Genomic DNA, 12,127 nt, shown 5'->3' on the forward strand with positions numbered 1-12,127 from the left:
TATGGACCAGGAGTCACAGTTCGATTCCCAGTCAGGGCACATGGCCGGGTTGTGGGTTGGGTCCCCAGGATGGGGCGTGCAGGAGGCAGGCAGCCGATCAATGATTCTCTCATCGCTGATGTTTCTCTCTCTCCTGTCCTCTCCGAAATCAATAAAAATATTAGCTCTACTCAAAACCTGAAGACATGCCGTGTGGAGCCGTGTCGTGAGGCTGGAGGGCCTGTGACATCCCTGGGTCACACCTCATCATGGATCGCGCTTCGCTGGCCGCCCTGTTGAGAGACCCACAGGTGGCCGCCTGCACCAACGCAGAGGCGTTTCTGCTCCATTCCGATGAGTTGTATGAGAGAAGGCTGATGTACCGTAAGATTTGGTAGATGGAGAATATTTGTTTTAATTTTATTTTTAGTATTGAAAGTGTCTTCATTTGTTCTGGGGAGGCCCATTTGTTCTCTGGGCCCGATTTTCCTTATTGATGTTAGAGCTCTTTAGAGCGTGAGGGGCGATGGATGGCCGTCTGTGAGGTTTGTGAGACCAGCCCCTGCCCCATCAGTGCTGTTGGCTTGGATTGGTGATGGGACTTCTCCATGTAGACAGTTTCTGGGTTTTCCAGTCAGATGTCTTGATCTTTTTCTTATGCCTTCTGGGTAGCGGCCTTAGAAGACCTGTGCTGAACAAACATGCTCCAGATGACAGGGCTTGGTGTGCGGCATCTGCCTCTGAGAGCTGGTTCTGTGAAGATGCCAGTGTCGTATCTGATTTTCCTTCTGTTTTCTGTTTCTACTTTGTTTTTGACACATCTTCCTTCTTGGGGAGGCGGGGTGGTAAGAGGAGGATCTAGAAAACCATCTGAGCCCAAGCCTCTCCCTCCCTCCTGGCTGGTTCTGGGTGGTGTTTTCATGAGCCTGTTTTGCTGACAATAAAAAAACAAGTCTGGGGACACCGAGAAACTGGTAAAACAGGAAAGGGAACGTGGGGCCGGGCTGCACTGTGGGAAGGGAGGCTGGGAAACCTGGAAGCTGCCGGCTGTGTCACCTCTGTCCCCTCCGCCGCAGAGGGCCGGCTGGAGGTCACACTGCGAGGAAGGCCCGTGTGCGTGGGGATGAGCATCATCTTCGTGTTTCCCGGCAGCCCCCACCCCCACCCCTTGTGGAACTCACAGATGGACGCACTCTGGAAAGAGGGAGGGAGCAGTGGGACCAGCCTGGGCTCCGCGGTGTGACCCGGGCAGGTCACTTGGCTTTTCCGGGCTCGGCAGCCTTGGACGGCGCCGAAGACAAGCACAAGACCAGAACCTCCCACCTGCCCAGCACCTCTGGGCTGTGGCAAGAAGGACTGAGCCCAGCGCGGTTAGGTCACTGTCCACAGTCACATCAGAGCTGAGATTCGAACCCGGGACCGGCCGACTGTGGCGCACGGCACTGCTTCCCCCCTCACGTGGCTCATGTGCAGATGCTCCCAAACCGACGTCCTGTGCACATTTATGTACAGAGAGGTGCCTCCCTGTCAGCCGCTTCCTCTGGGTCCCGCATGGAGGTGAATTCCGGGTCCTTCTCTCCCACCCCCCGTCTTGCTCCCCTCCCAGCTCTGGAAATACACTTTAGTCCCCAAATTTCCACCGCAAATTAAGCAGAAGCTCTGTCCCTGTGTGGTGGCCATGGCGTAATAATACTGATGGCCGGCAGCTCCCGCTGACCATGGTGCGTCCCGGACCTACCTACGTAGCTCACTGTCAGGAAAACAAAAAACAGAACGCCTCGCCCCAGCCGGTGTGGCTCAGTGGCTAAAGCGTCAGCCTGTGGACTGAAGGGTCCCGGATTCAATTCCGATCAAGGGCACATGTCTGGGTGCCCAGCTTGTGGCCTCGATCCCCAGTAGGGGGCATGCAGGAGGCAGCCGATCCTCGATTCTTTCTCATCATTGATGTTTCTATCTCTCCCTCCCTCTCCCTTCCTCTCTGAAATCAGTAAAAATATAGTGAAAGGAAGAAAATCAGCAGGTAGCAGTGCCAGTCGCGGCCCGGCCCGAGCGCTCACGGGGCACAGGTGGCGCCCCTCCCCCTAGCAGCCGCCCTCGCCCTCAGGAGCCCCACTGGTGTTCTCATCACAGACGGGGAGACGGAGGCCAAGCCCCCCTCCATTGTCTCGGCCGCCTTGATTGCCTGGGTGTTGGGAGCCGGGGCATCGGGTCAGTCTGAACTGTGAGAAACTGGATAGAGAAACCGCCCGGCAGGAACTATGCCCCTAGATTCACGTTTTCCACAATCTGCTCCCCCATTCATGCCGCAGAGGCCCTGTAGGCACCCACTGGGGCCAGCTCGGTGCCAGCACCTGGGGTGCAGCGGGCACGGAGGCGGCCCGGTCCCCGCCCTCTCACAGCGCAGGCCCATGGGACACATGGACGGAAAGCAGTTACGCGTGTAGCTGCATCTCTGTGACACCCAAGTGGACTCGGAGAAAAAGCAGAAGGAAGAAGTGACTTCCATGAGCAGGAAGACATCCTGATACTTTTTCTGACGTTTCATGTAAACATTTTTAACGAACAACAAAAGTGAACAAATTTTACAGTGAAGATTAATGCACCTGCTGCCTGGATTCTACCGTCACCGTCTTACCTGTCTCACCCCCCACGGCCGGCCAGCCACCTGCTGTCTGAGGACACTGCATTTCGAAGGGGAGGATGGGAAGCCATCGCTGGAGCTCAGAGCAGCCGCCCCTCTGGAAGGGCTGGGTCCCCATGTAGCCGTCACACGGGCCTGGCCCCCGGAGGTTGGCAGTGGACCTGGGCTGCACTGTCAAGAGGGGCCTTGTCGCTGGCGGAGATCTTGGCTCCCTGCATTATTGTTTACGTTTTTTATTGATCCCAGAGAGGAAGGGATGGAAACATCGATGATGAGAGTCATTGACTGGCTGCCCCTGCACGCCCCCTACCGGGGATGGAGCCCGCCACCCGGGCATGAGCCCTGACTGGGACTCAAACCGTTCCTATGACCTTCTGGTTCAGAGGTCGACGCTCCACCTCCGGCCGGGCTCCCTGGGTTTATTCGTGAAGCCTGGGGTGCGTTGTCCTGTGGGAGCCAGCAGTAAGTGTCAGCACATTCCCGGCCAGCGGGTCGCACGGCCTCCCCAGCTGCTTCTGCAGGATGAGAGCCAAGGGCAGGAGCAGTCAGTCACCCCATGGCAGCGCTTGGCAGGCCTGTCTTGGGACCAGAGTGCCCAGATTAGATGCTCAGCCCCCTGCAGCCCAGCACCCAGGCAGCTCCCCGTGCCATCTAGGCAGCTCCTCGTGCCATCTGGGCAGCTCCCTGTGCCATCCGGGCAGCTCCCTGTGCCATCCGGGCAGCTCCCTGTGCCATCGGGCAGCTCCCTGAGCCATCCGGGCAGCTCCTCATGCCATCCGGGCAGCTCCCTGTGCCATCCGGGCAGCTCCTCGTGCCATCGGGCAGCTCCCTGTGCCATCCGGGCAGCTCCCTTATTCATGTTGTGGAGATTATCACATGTTTATCCATTCATCTGTTGACAGACACTTGGTTGTTTTCATATCTTGGCTGTTGTAAATAACGCTGCATCCTCGTGCCATCGGGCAGCTCCCTGTGCCATCCGGGCACCTCCCTGTGCCATCGGGCAGCTCCCTGTGCCTTTGGGCAGGTCCCTATGCCATCGGGCAGCTCCTCGTGCCATTGGGCAGCTCCCTGTGCCATCCGGGCAGCTCCAGCATGGCTCGTGGAGGAAATTTGCTCCCACAGGCCTGAGAGACGGCCCGTCGCTGAGGGGAGCAGGTTCACAGCTCAGCCTGGGGGTTCTGGCCCAGAGCCCGGTCCTGACGGGGCCTCAGGAAGGAGGAGAGTAGAGGTGTCAGGGGCGAGGCTGAGTGTGAGGTGGGACCTGGGAGTTTCCACACACAGCTGGGTGACGCCTGTGGCATTTGCTGGACCTGGGGCCTGACCCCAGTTACAATCAAAGTCACAAAAATGATCAAAGTCCGTTCATTGCCAGTGCACGCCCTGGGCACTCTGCTAAACAATTCAACACACGATTTTTAATCCCAGCAACAAGCCTGTGAAATAAGTACGATTACTGCCCCATTGGCCACATGAGGAAGCTGAGACACGCAGGCGGGGAGACTTGCTCCCTGGGGAGTGGTTGGGCCAGGGGTCAAGCTTAGTGTGTCCGGATCCCTCACCCGCCTTCTTTCCGTTTGCTATGGAGTATTTCACTGTAGTGTCCAGTGCTGTTCCTTCAATACACCTCTGTTTAATAGCTGTGATTAGAATGTTCCAGATGGCCGGCCAGGTGTGCTGGTCACCTCGGATGGAATTCGGCCTGCAGATGTCCCTCCCCCAGCCCTCTGCTCCCATGCAGTCAGTTGGTGTGCCCACCAAGGCCCCTGCCTGGCCCGGGGCAAGGGGACATGGCACCCGAGTTCTCCTCCTGTGGGTTTGGTACCCACGGTGGCCTGCCCGGGCATCTCTGTCCCCTGAGCTCTGGGCTCAGCAATGAGCAGGTGTGTTCGGGCTCTGAGGGTGAAGTCCACACTGAGCCTGCCCAGCGGGGAGCCGGTCATTCCCTGATGGTTCCTCTGCGCTGAGCCCTTGGCAGGGAGCTCTGACCCGGGCAGGGGGGTGTCTCTGGTCCCCGTGCCAGCCTGCCAAGTGGGTCACAAAGAAGGGGAAGGAGCAGGCGCAGGCCACAGGCTGCTCACATTTCATGTGGAGCCTGGAGTTCCAGGCATGGCCAGTTTCCAGGCCTACGTCTCAGTAACTCAGCTATTTTAGGATGCTCTGTTGTTTTACGAGCTGCCAAGAAATGGAAGACACCTCCAATTCAAGCACCTTCTGCGTCCACAGGTGAACAAAGTGTATGTCTTGGAAGTGGACTGTTTTGTCATCCTCGGAGCGCCCCTGTGACCGGTTCTGTTGCTCCATTTGCTAGATGGGAAAGTTGAGGCTCCGAGGGAAGGGATACACTCCCAAGCCCTCATGACCAGAGCGTGCAGCGTGGAGTGTCAGGGCCACGTTCACGGTCTGTGAAGTGACTGACGCCGTTGCTGGTGTGTTCTGGGCTCCTATGCAGTCTCAGGACCTCGGAGCCTCGTTTCTTCCTTATAAGCTGGCGAATGAGAAGGTCTTTATAAACCGGGTCCCTCTTCTCCCACCTCATGATTCCTCAGTCTGCCTCCTGGTTAATTAGCAGTGATCCGGCTTGTTAATTAGCTGGTTAATTAGCAGTGATTCGGCTTGTTGGCCAAGATGTGTTGCTGTCCAATGCGGTAGCCACGGGCCACATGTGGCTATTTAAATTTAAAGGAACGAGAGGTAAACATTTCAAGTGCTCAGTGGCCACGTGTGGCTTGCCTTGCAGATACAGAGCGGGTCCCTCATTGCAGGTCTCTGGGAGAGCGCTGTTCTAGTGCGGAGGGTGCTGTGGACAGAAGGGGTTGCATTTTAAAGGCGCTGACAAGTCCTGCAGTAAGAATCTGGTCTCACCTGGAGCCTAGCACACCAGCTTTATCTGCCCAGGAGCCTTTTTAACACCTACAAACAGCTCTGCCTCTCCCTGAGCACATCAGGTGCCACCCTCCTGTCCGCAGGCCTCCATGACCCTTGGGAATCTAAGTCTCTCTTCTCGTCTTCTCCCCAGATTGCCTTGGGTCCCCGGTGTTTACGCCCATCAAGGCGGACATAAGCGGTAACATCACGGTAGGTACTTGGGCTGGCAGCTGCAAACCCTGGTACGATCTGGGGAATCTACACCTGCCCCGGTCACCAGAGCCCGCTCCCTGCCCCAGCTCCCCAGCTCCCCAGCTCCCCAGCGCCCCAGCTCCCCAGCTCCCCAGCTCCCCAGCTTGAGGGCTGGGAGGGGACCTGCAGGACAGCCGTGGCCCCAGCTCCTCTGAATCGGACTCGGGCTCTGGTGCAGTCATGCCTCCTAGTCGCAGCCTGAATGGGACCACAGGCGGAACCCACTGAGGCGGAACCTGCTTCTTCTATCCACTCCCCCAAATAACGAAACTCAGACGTCCATGGTGCCTGGGCCTGGCCCTTCCCTGCCTCAGGCCGGGAGTTCAGGGTGCCGAGCCCCTCTCCCCTCCCCGTGAGTGCTGGGGTCCAGCCCCAGCAGGTCCAGGGGTCCCCAAAGGTGTGGACGGAGTCGACGAAGAAGGAATGAATGGCACAGAGGCAGCGTTCAGTTAGTTCATCAGCATAGTTGGGTTCTCTCGCCTGGTTCTATCCAGGATCTCCAGCCAGGTTCTGGTTCAGTTCTTTCACAAGGTTCTCCAGGTTCTCCAGCCAGGTTCTGGTTCGGTTCTCTCACTAGGTTCTCCAGCCAGGTTTGGTCGCCAGGTTCTTCAGCCAGGTTCTGTCTAGGTTCTCCAGCCAAGTTCTGTAGCCAGGCTCTGTCCAGGATCTTTTGCCATGTTCTCTCGCTAGGTTCTGTGTCCTGTTGTCTTGTTACATCTGTATTTATACCAGTTGATTCCAATCCTATCAATCTCTATTCCAAAGGTTAGGGCGTTTCTTATCTCCATTCTAGGGAGTAAAGATTATGTAGCTTAAGCATGATTGTTCGTAGTTAAAGTGATTAACTACCCGCCTGGCACTTAGTTAAGTGGTTTTATTCCCTCCTTAACTTCAGGGGAAAATCCCTACCTGGGGAAACAACCTTTCTCGGAGAGGTGACCTTGGTTAAAACACATAGCGCTAAGGGGAACAAACATATTAAGAACAGTATGCCATATACGCCATGTCCACTTGAAACATAAGCTGTGCAGGTGTTCCTTCCCTGCAGCGACTGTGTCAAGCAGCAAGGGTGGACCGGCTCCCAGCCCTTGAGGGTCCTTTCAGGGCCTGGCCCAGGGCTTGGCTGCCCTGCACTCTCGCATCTCTCCATCCCAGCAGCCAGGAGGCTGGCTCTGTTGTCATCCCCGTTTTACCGATGAGGAAGCTCAGAGAGGTTGAAGGATGCCCCTGAGGTCACACCACAAGGACCTCAGAGGCGGGATTCAGACCCAAACTGCCGGCTCCACTCAGAGCCGTGTTTCTGGATCTTTGAACCCTAAGAGCATATTTCTGCTTGTCCAAACAAGTGAAGCTTCAGACACTCGGTGTCTGAGGTGCTGACCACAGTGGATGGAGAATGTGGACTCTGGAGCCAGCCTGTGCAGGAACCCGCTGCAATGCCAGGCAGACAGGAACCAGCTGTGTCACTGGGCACCTCACTGCCCCTCTCTGAGCCTCAGTTTCCTCATCTGCAGTTTGGGGTGATGACAGCGCAACATCAGGCTTGCTGTGAGCATCAGAGAAGGCAGTGCTCACGGGGGCGGGGGGGGCGCTCAGGAAATGGGGAGTCCGTGAGTTCCTGTCGCACAAGCCCCATTGCTGTTCTTGGCGCTGGTGGGTGCTCCTCCCCGCAGCGTGCCGGCCGCTCGTCTGTGGGGACAGCTTTTCCAAGGAGAAACCCCGTGTGCTCCATTTCAGAAAATCAAAGCTGTGTACAACACCGACCCGACCAAGTTCCGGACCCTGCAGAACATCCTGGAGGCGGAGAAGGAGATGTATGGAGCGGAGTGGCCCAAAGTGGGGGCCACGCTGGCGCTGATGTGGCTGAAAAGGTGAGGAGCCGGGGCGGCGGGCTGTGTGGCTGTGAGTCCTGGGCCCGCTCTGCCCACCCAGGACAGCCACCCACGGCCTGCCCTGGCGGGGGGGGAGGTCACTGCGTTCCCCTCACCTGTGCCGATGCCGGTTCACTGCTGAGGAAAAGCACCCCGGCCCGAGGGCTGCCCGGTGGCCACGCTTCCCTCCCGGAACCGTCAGAGGCGAGCAGGCCGCACACAGCCGGGCGTCGTGCTGAGCTCTTTCTTAAAAAGTATATTTCTCTTGATTTCAGAGAGGAAGGAAGAGGGAGAGGTAGAAAGATCAGTGATGGGAGAATCATCAGTCGCTGCCTCCTGCACGCCCCCTGCTGGGGATTGAGCCAGCAACCCGGGCATGTGCCTTGACCGGGAATTGAACCTCTTGGTTCCTGGGTTGATGCTCAACCACTGAACCACGCGGCCAGGCGTCATGCTGAGCTCTGTGTCCTGGCCGCATTTCACGTGCTGTGGGTTAGGAGTGGTGTGATCCCAGCTCACAGAGGAGGCCACGGGGGCTGCTGGAGGCCAAGGCCGCGGGGCAGGCCTGGGACCGAGCGGCCGGCATCGTTGTCAGGCTGACTGCACAGAGAGGTCCTCTCGGGGCGGGTTACGTGGTAGATCTGTGGACGATGACAGCTTCTTGCAGGAATACAGCATCGCAAGGAGAAGGAGCTATCTAATTTGCACAAATTCGTCCCGTGGTCTGGGGGACAGGGTACCCTGATGAAGGGTTTGAACCCAGATCATCTTACCACAGAATTGTCGTGCTCGCAGCCACTACACATCTTGTCCTCAGAGCAAATACTTGAATCCATATGTAGTTGTTCCCATTTTACAGATGAGGCCACCGAGGCTCAGAGAGGCCAGGCAGCTTGTTTGCTTAGCTTATGCTGCTCTCTACCGGCCACAGAATTCTCCTTCCTGTGCAAACACCAGAGCCCGCAGTGCCATGAAGCCAGGGGCCCTTCCCGGCCCCACAGATGTCCCAGCGTTGCTTCTCTCTGGGGCCTGGAGCTAGGAGGGGTGCGCCTCCCTGTCTCTGCCCAGACCCCCCAGCCAGTTCCTCCTTCCCCCAAACATGCGCTTCTTTGATAAAATGGAGCACAAAGAGCCTGCTTCCTGGAGGGGGTGACTGTGTGGGCATCGGGGTGGGTGGCCTGTAATTAACACCCTGACGTCATGTGTTAGGAGTTGCTCCAAGCTACTCACCTCTGGTGTCATAACCCTGGAGCGAGGAATGCCCTCGGCCCATCTACCCTATCACAGGATCTGGGCTTCTCGGGAGCAAAGCAGATGATGCTGTCGAGATCAGTGCGATCGTGTGTGTCCACATGGGTGTGGGCGAGCCAGGCTGCCGGAGGGCGGTGTGGGAGGATGCCAGCAAGTTGAGCACATAGTGAGCGCCTGCTGTGTGCTGCTCACGGTGCCGGGCGAGCAGGATGCCAATGAAATGAGGACAGACCCTCTCAGGGTCACGGTCTGGTGGGTGGATCCTGATAGCAGGATCTCAGAGCCTGGACAGAGAGGTCAGGGAGGGCTCCCTGGAGGAGGGTGGCCAAGCAGAGTGTCCAGGGCTGACCAGGAGGTCCCAGGCAGGGCAGGCGTGGCAGAGGTGGGAGAGGCCTGTGTGTCTGTAGCTCCGTGAGGAAACGGAAAGGGCAGGCCCAGACCCCAGCTCCCAGCAGGGACCGTGTTCAGCGGCCACAGCCAGGCCTGGGGTCGACACGGTGCTTGGGAGACGCCGTGTGGAGCCGGTGGCCACGCTACATGGGAGCCAGTGTAGAGATAAAGCGTGGGGAATGCGTAACCTCCTGCTTTTGCGTGCCCAGGTTCCCGCTCACAGTAGGTGCTTCGCTCAGCGTAGTCAGGCCTGCCAAGCGCAGGAGCGGGGCGTCCTAACGGGCCTGTCTCTCCTTCCTGGGCGCAGGGGCCTCCGCTTCATCCAGGTCTTCCTGCAGAGCATCTGCGACGGGGAGCGGGACGAGAGCCACCCCAACCACATCCGCGTCAACGCCACCAAGGCCTACGAGATGGCGCTTAAGAAGTACCATGGCTGGATCGTGCAGAAGATCTTCCAGGTGAGCCGGAGCCCGCCTTGTCCCGGCCCAGGAGGCTCCCAGCTGTGGGGCCCACGCCTCGCCCGGGCACGCCTCCTGTGGCCTCAGAGCCCCCTGTGGCCTCGGAGCCTGCGTCCGTCCGTCCGTCCGTCCGTCCCGGGCCTCGGGAAGGGCTCCCCTGCCGAGGGGCCGGTGCGCTGAGGGCCTCTCTCGGGCACTGTGAGCGGCTCTGCCTCACCGCCCCCTCCGTAGCCACACAGTGTCATGCTGGATGCTCCGTGGTGTTCTGTTGAGGTGCCTCGTCCTAGGTGGCCCGATGGGGAGGGAGAAGCCCTGGCCGCGACTCTGAGGACATCAGGGTGATGGTGGGCTGGCCTGCCGGCCCCTCAGGCTCAGCCCCGCTCCTCCCCCCGGGCAGGGAGGGGCAGGAGGCCCCGGGCCCGTGGGCACCGCTGACAGGAAGCTGACCCACAGGCTCCTGGTGGTTCGTGTTGGGGTGACGTTGGCCATCGTTCCTGGAAATGGGCCTCAGCACCAGCCTCGTTCCCTGAGGGCCCCCTCGGGGTGCCACACGCTGTCACTGGCCGCCCTGCCCCAGGGCTTGGCATCTCGTCCATGTCCTGGCCACCCCTCCTTCTGCAGCTCCCACCGCTGCCCAGCTCGCTCACATGAGAGGGTTTCAGGGCTGGTCTCCCCATGCGGCACAGGCCTGGGCAGGAGGAGCTGGTCACCAGGTGGGATGTGGACACCTCTGGGCCACCCGCCCTGGCAGGACTGGGACAGAGCTCCTCTGTGGGAGCCTCGCCTCCTGTTAGGACCTCGCAGCCCCGCCTCAGGAACAGCAGCAGGCCCTGTGAGGCTGGCCAGGCAGCCGCCCATGCTGGGCACCAATGCACCATGCGTGGGAGCATCCTTACCCCTCTCCCAGGTGCAGAAACGGATGCTCAGAGAGGTTAAGGGTCTTGCTCGAGGTCACAGAGGAAGACGGGGGCTGAGATCCTATGACTGACCCTCAGCACCCTTATCTTTCAAATGGGTGTAAAGCAGGCCCTGCCTCCAGGGCTCATTGTGAAAACGAGGCGAGTTCATCTGTACCAGGTGCTGGGCCCGTGGTTTGCACTCAGTGTATCAAACCTATTACGATTTCTTTTCATAATGACTATTACTATTTGTAATTTCCTCACCCCGTCAAACTCATAGCCTTTCTGTCTGGTGGCATACTTTTCCCCCTGGCTTTGAAATTCTGTGAATTTCTGATTCTCTGACACCTTTTCAAGTGTCAGGGGGGCCCTGAAATTTAGGCAAGTGTCGCCTCCTACAGGACAAAAGAGCCACAGATAGCGGCCCTCTCCCTGCTCAGGGAGTGGGTGTCCCAGAGGGAGCGGCTCACCGCACTGTGCGCCCCGTGTCCCGGCGCCACGAGCGCCTCCGTGTGCCCGGCGCTGTGCCGAGCACTTTGCACAACCTCCTTCATCCTCCCAGAAGCCACCCTGTCGGATGGGTGCCATGGCCACCCCCATTTACAGACGATGAACTGGAGGCTCAGAGAGGCTGAGTAACTTGCTCAAGGTCACAGCTAGTCGGCGGCACAGGCTGGAATTTGAACCCAGGTCTGTCTGCCCCCAGAGCTGGAGCCGTCCTGCTGCCCCTCACGGGGGTGGACAGGAATAGACACATCCCTCGGCCTTTGCCTGTCCCTTTCAGTGCCACAGTCGGCGCAGACCCTGCCCACCACGGGCCCCCTAACCCTGCGCCTCTCCTCTCCTCTCGCCCGCCTCCAGGCAGCGCTGTATGCCGCGCCCTACAAGTCCGACTTCCTGAAAGCGCTGTCCAAGGGCCAGAACGTGACGGAGGAGGAGTGCCTGGAGAAGGTCCGCCTGTTCCTGGTCAACTTCACGGCCACCATTGACGTCATCTACGAGATGTACACCAAGATGAACGCCGAGCTCAACTACAAGGTGTAGGCGTGCCCCCGGCCGGCACTCCCAGGCACAGACCAGCCAGAATCACTGTGAAGACCAGCAGCTGGAGGCCGCCGTGGCCTGCGTCCCCCAGAGCGGCCCAGAGTCTGGCTGGGGTTGCAGGGGACGGCCCTGGTTTCTGAAAAGTCACTTTTGGGGTCTATCCTAACGGAGCAATAAATAACCACCCTCTTCCGCATCTCCTTTAGTTCCACGGCAGCACAGACCGACTGCCTTCATTTCAGTGCGATAAAATCTTAATGTTGCTAATTCAAGTCCTAGGGCTTCCTGTCCCCGACCCCCGCGTGGTACGTGGCCCTGGGGGGGGCCCTGTCACACACCTCATTTTAACGATGAGGACCTGGTGCAGTGGTGTGAGGCCCACGAGGGGTCTGATTTGAAATCACACAGGATTGTTTTAAAGCGACTGCTGTGTGCTCCTGTGGTGCACAGCCCCGCCTCACCGCGCTGTCAGCA

General features: G+C 58.9%; 1 protein-coding gene across 1 annotated transcript; it reads left to right on the top strand.

The window, feature by feature from the left end:
• Positions 1-248: 248 nt before the first annotated feature.
• GLTP (glycolipid transfer protein) lies at positions 249-11,845 on the top strand. The gene is made up of 5 exons (XM_015568158.1): positions 249-363; positions 5,616-5,698; positions 7,478-7,611; positions 9,560-9,710; positions 11,471-11,845. The coding sequence occupies exons 1-5, from the start codon at positions 249-251 to the stop codon at positions 11,651-11,653; spliced, it is 666 nt and encodes a 221-aa protein (XP_015423644.1). The 3' UTR covers positions 11,654-11,845.
• Positions 11,846-12,127: the final 282 nt, after the last annotated feature.

Source organism: Myotis davidii, unplaced genomic scaffold (genome assembly GCF_000327345.1).
Source record: "Myotis davidii unplaced genomic scaffold, ASM32734v1 scaffold803, whole genome shotgun sequence".
Classification (NCBI taxonomy): domain Eukaryota; kingdom Metazoa; phylum Chordata; class Mammalia; order Chiroptera; family Vespertilionidae; genus Myotis; species Myotis davidii.

Coding starts and splice junctions, on each gene's coding strand:
- GLTP (XM_015568158.1), top strand. CDS start 249: ATGGATCGCGCTTCGCTGGCCGCCCTGTTGAGAGACCCACAGGTGGCC. Junction 7,612..9,559: donor GCGCTGATGTGGCTGAAAAG/GTGAGGAGCCGG, acceptor TCCTGGGCGCAG/GGGCCTCCGCTTCATCCAGG. Junction 9,711..11,470: donor TCGTGCAGAAGATCTTCCAG/GTGAGCCGGAGC, acceptor GCCCGCCTCCAG/GCAGCGCTGTATGCCGCGCC.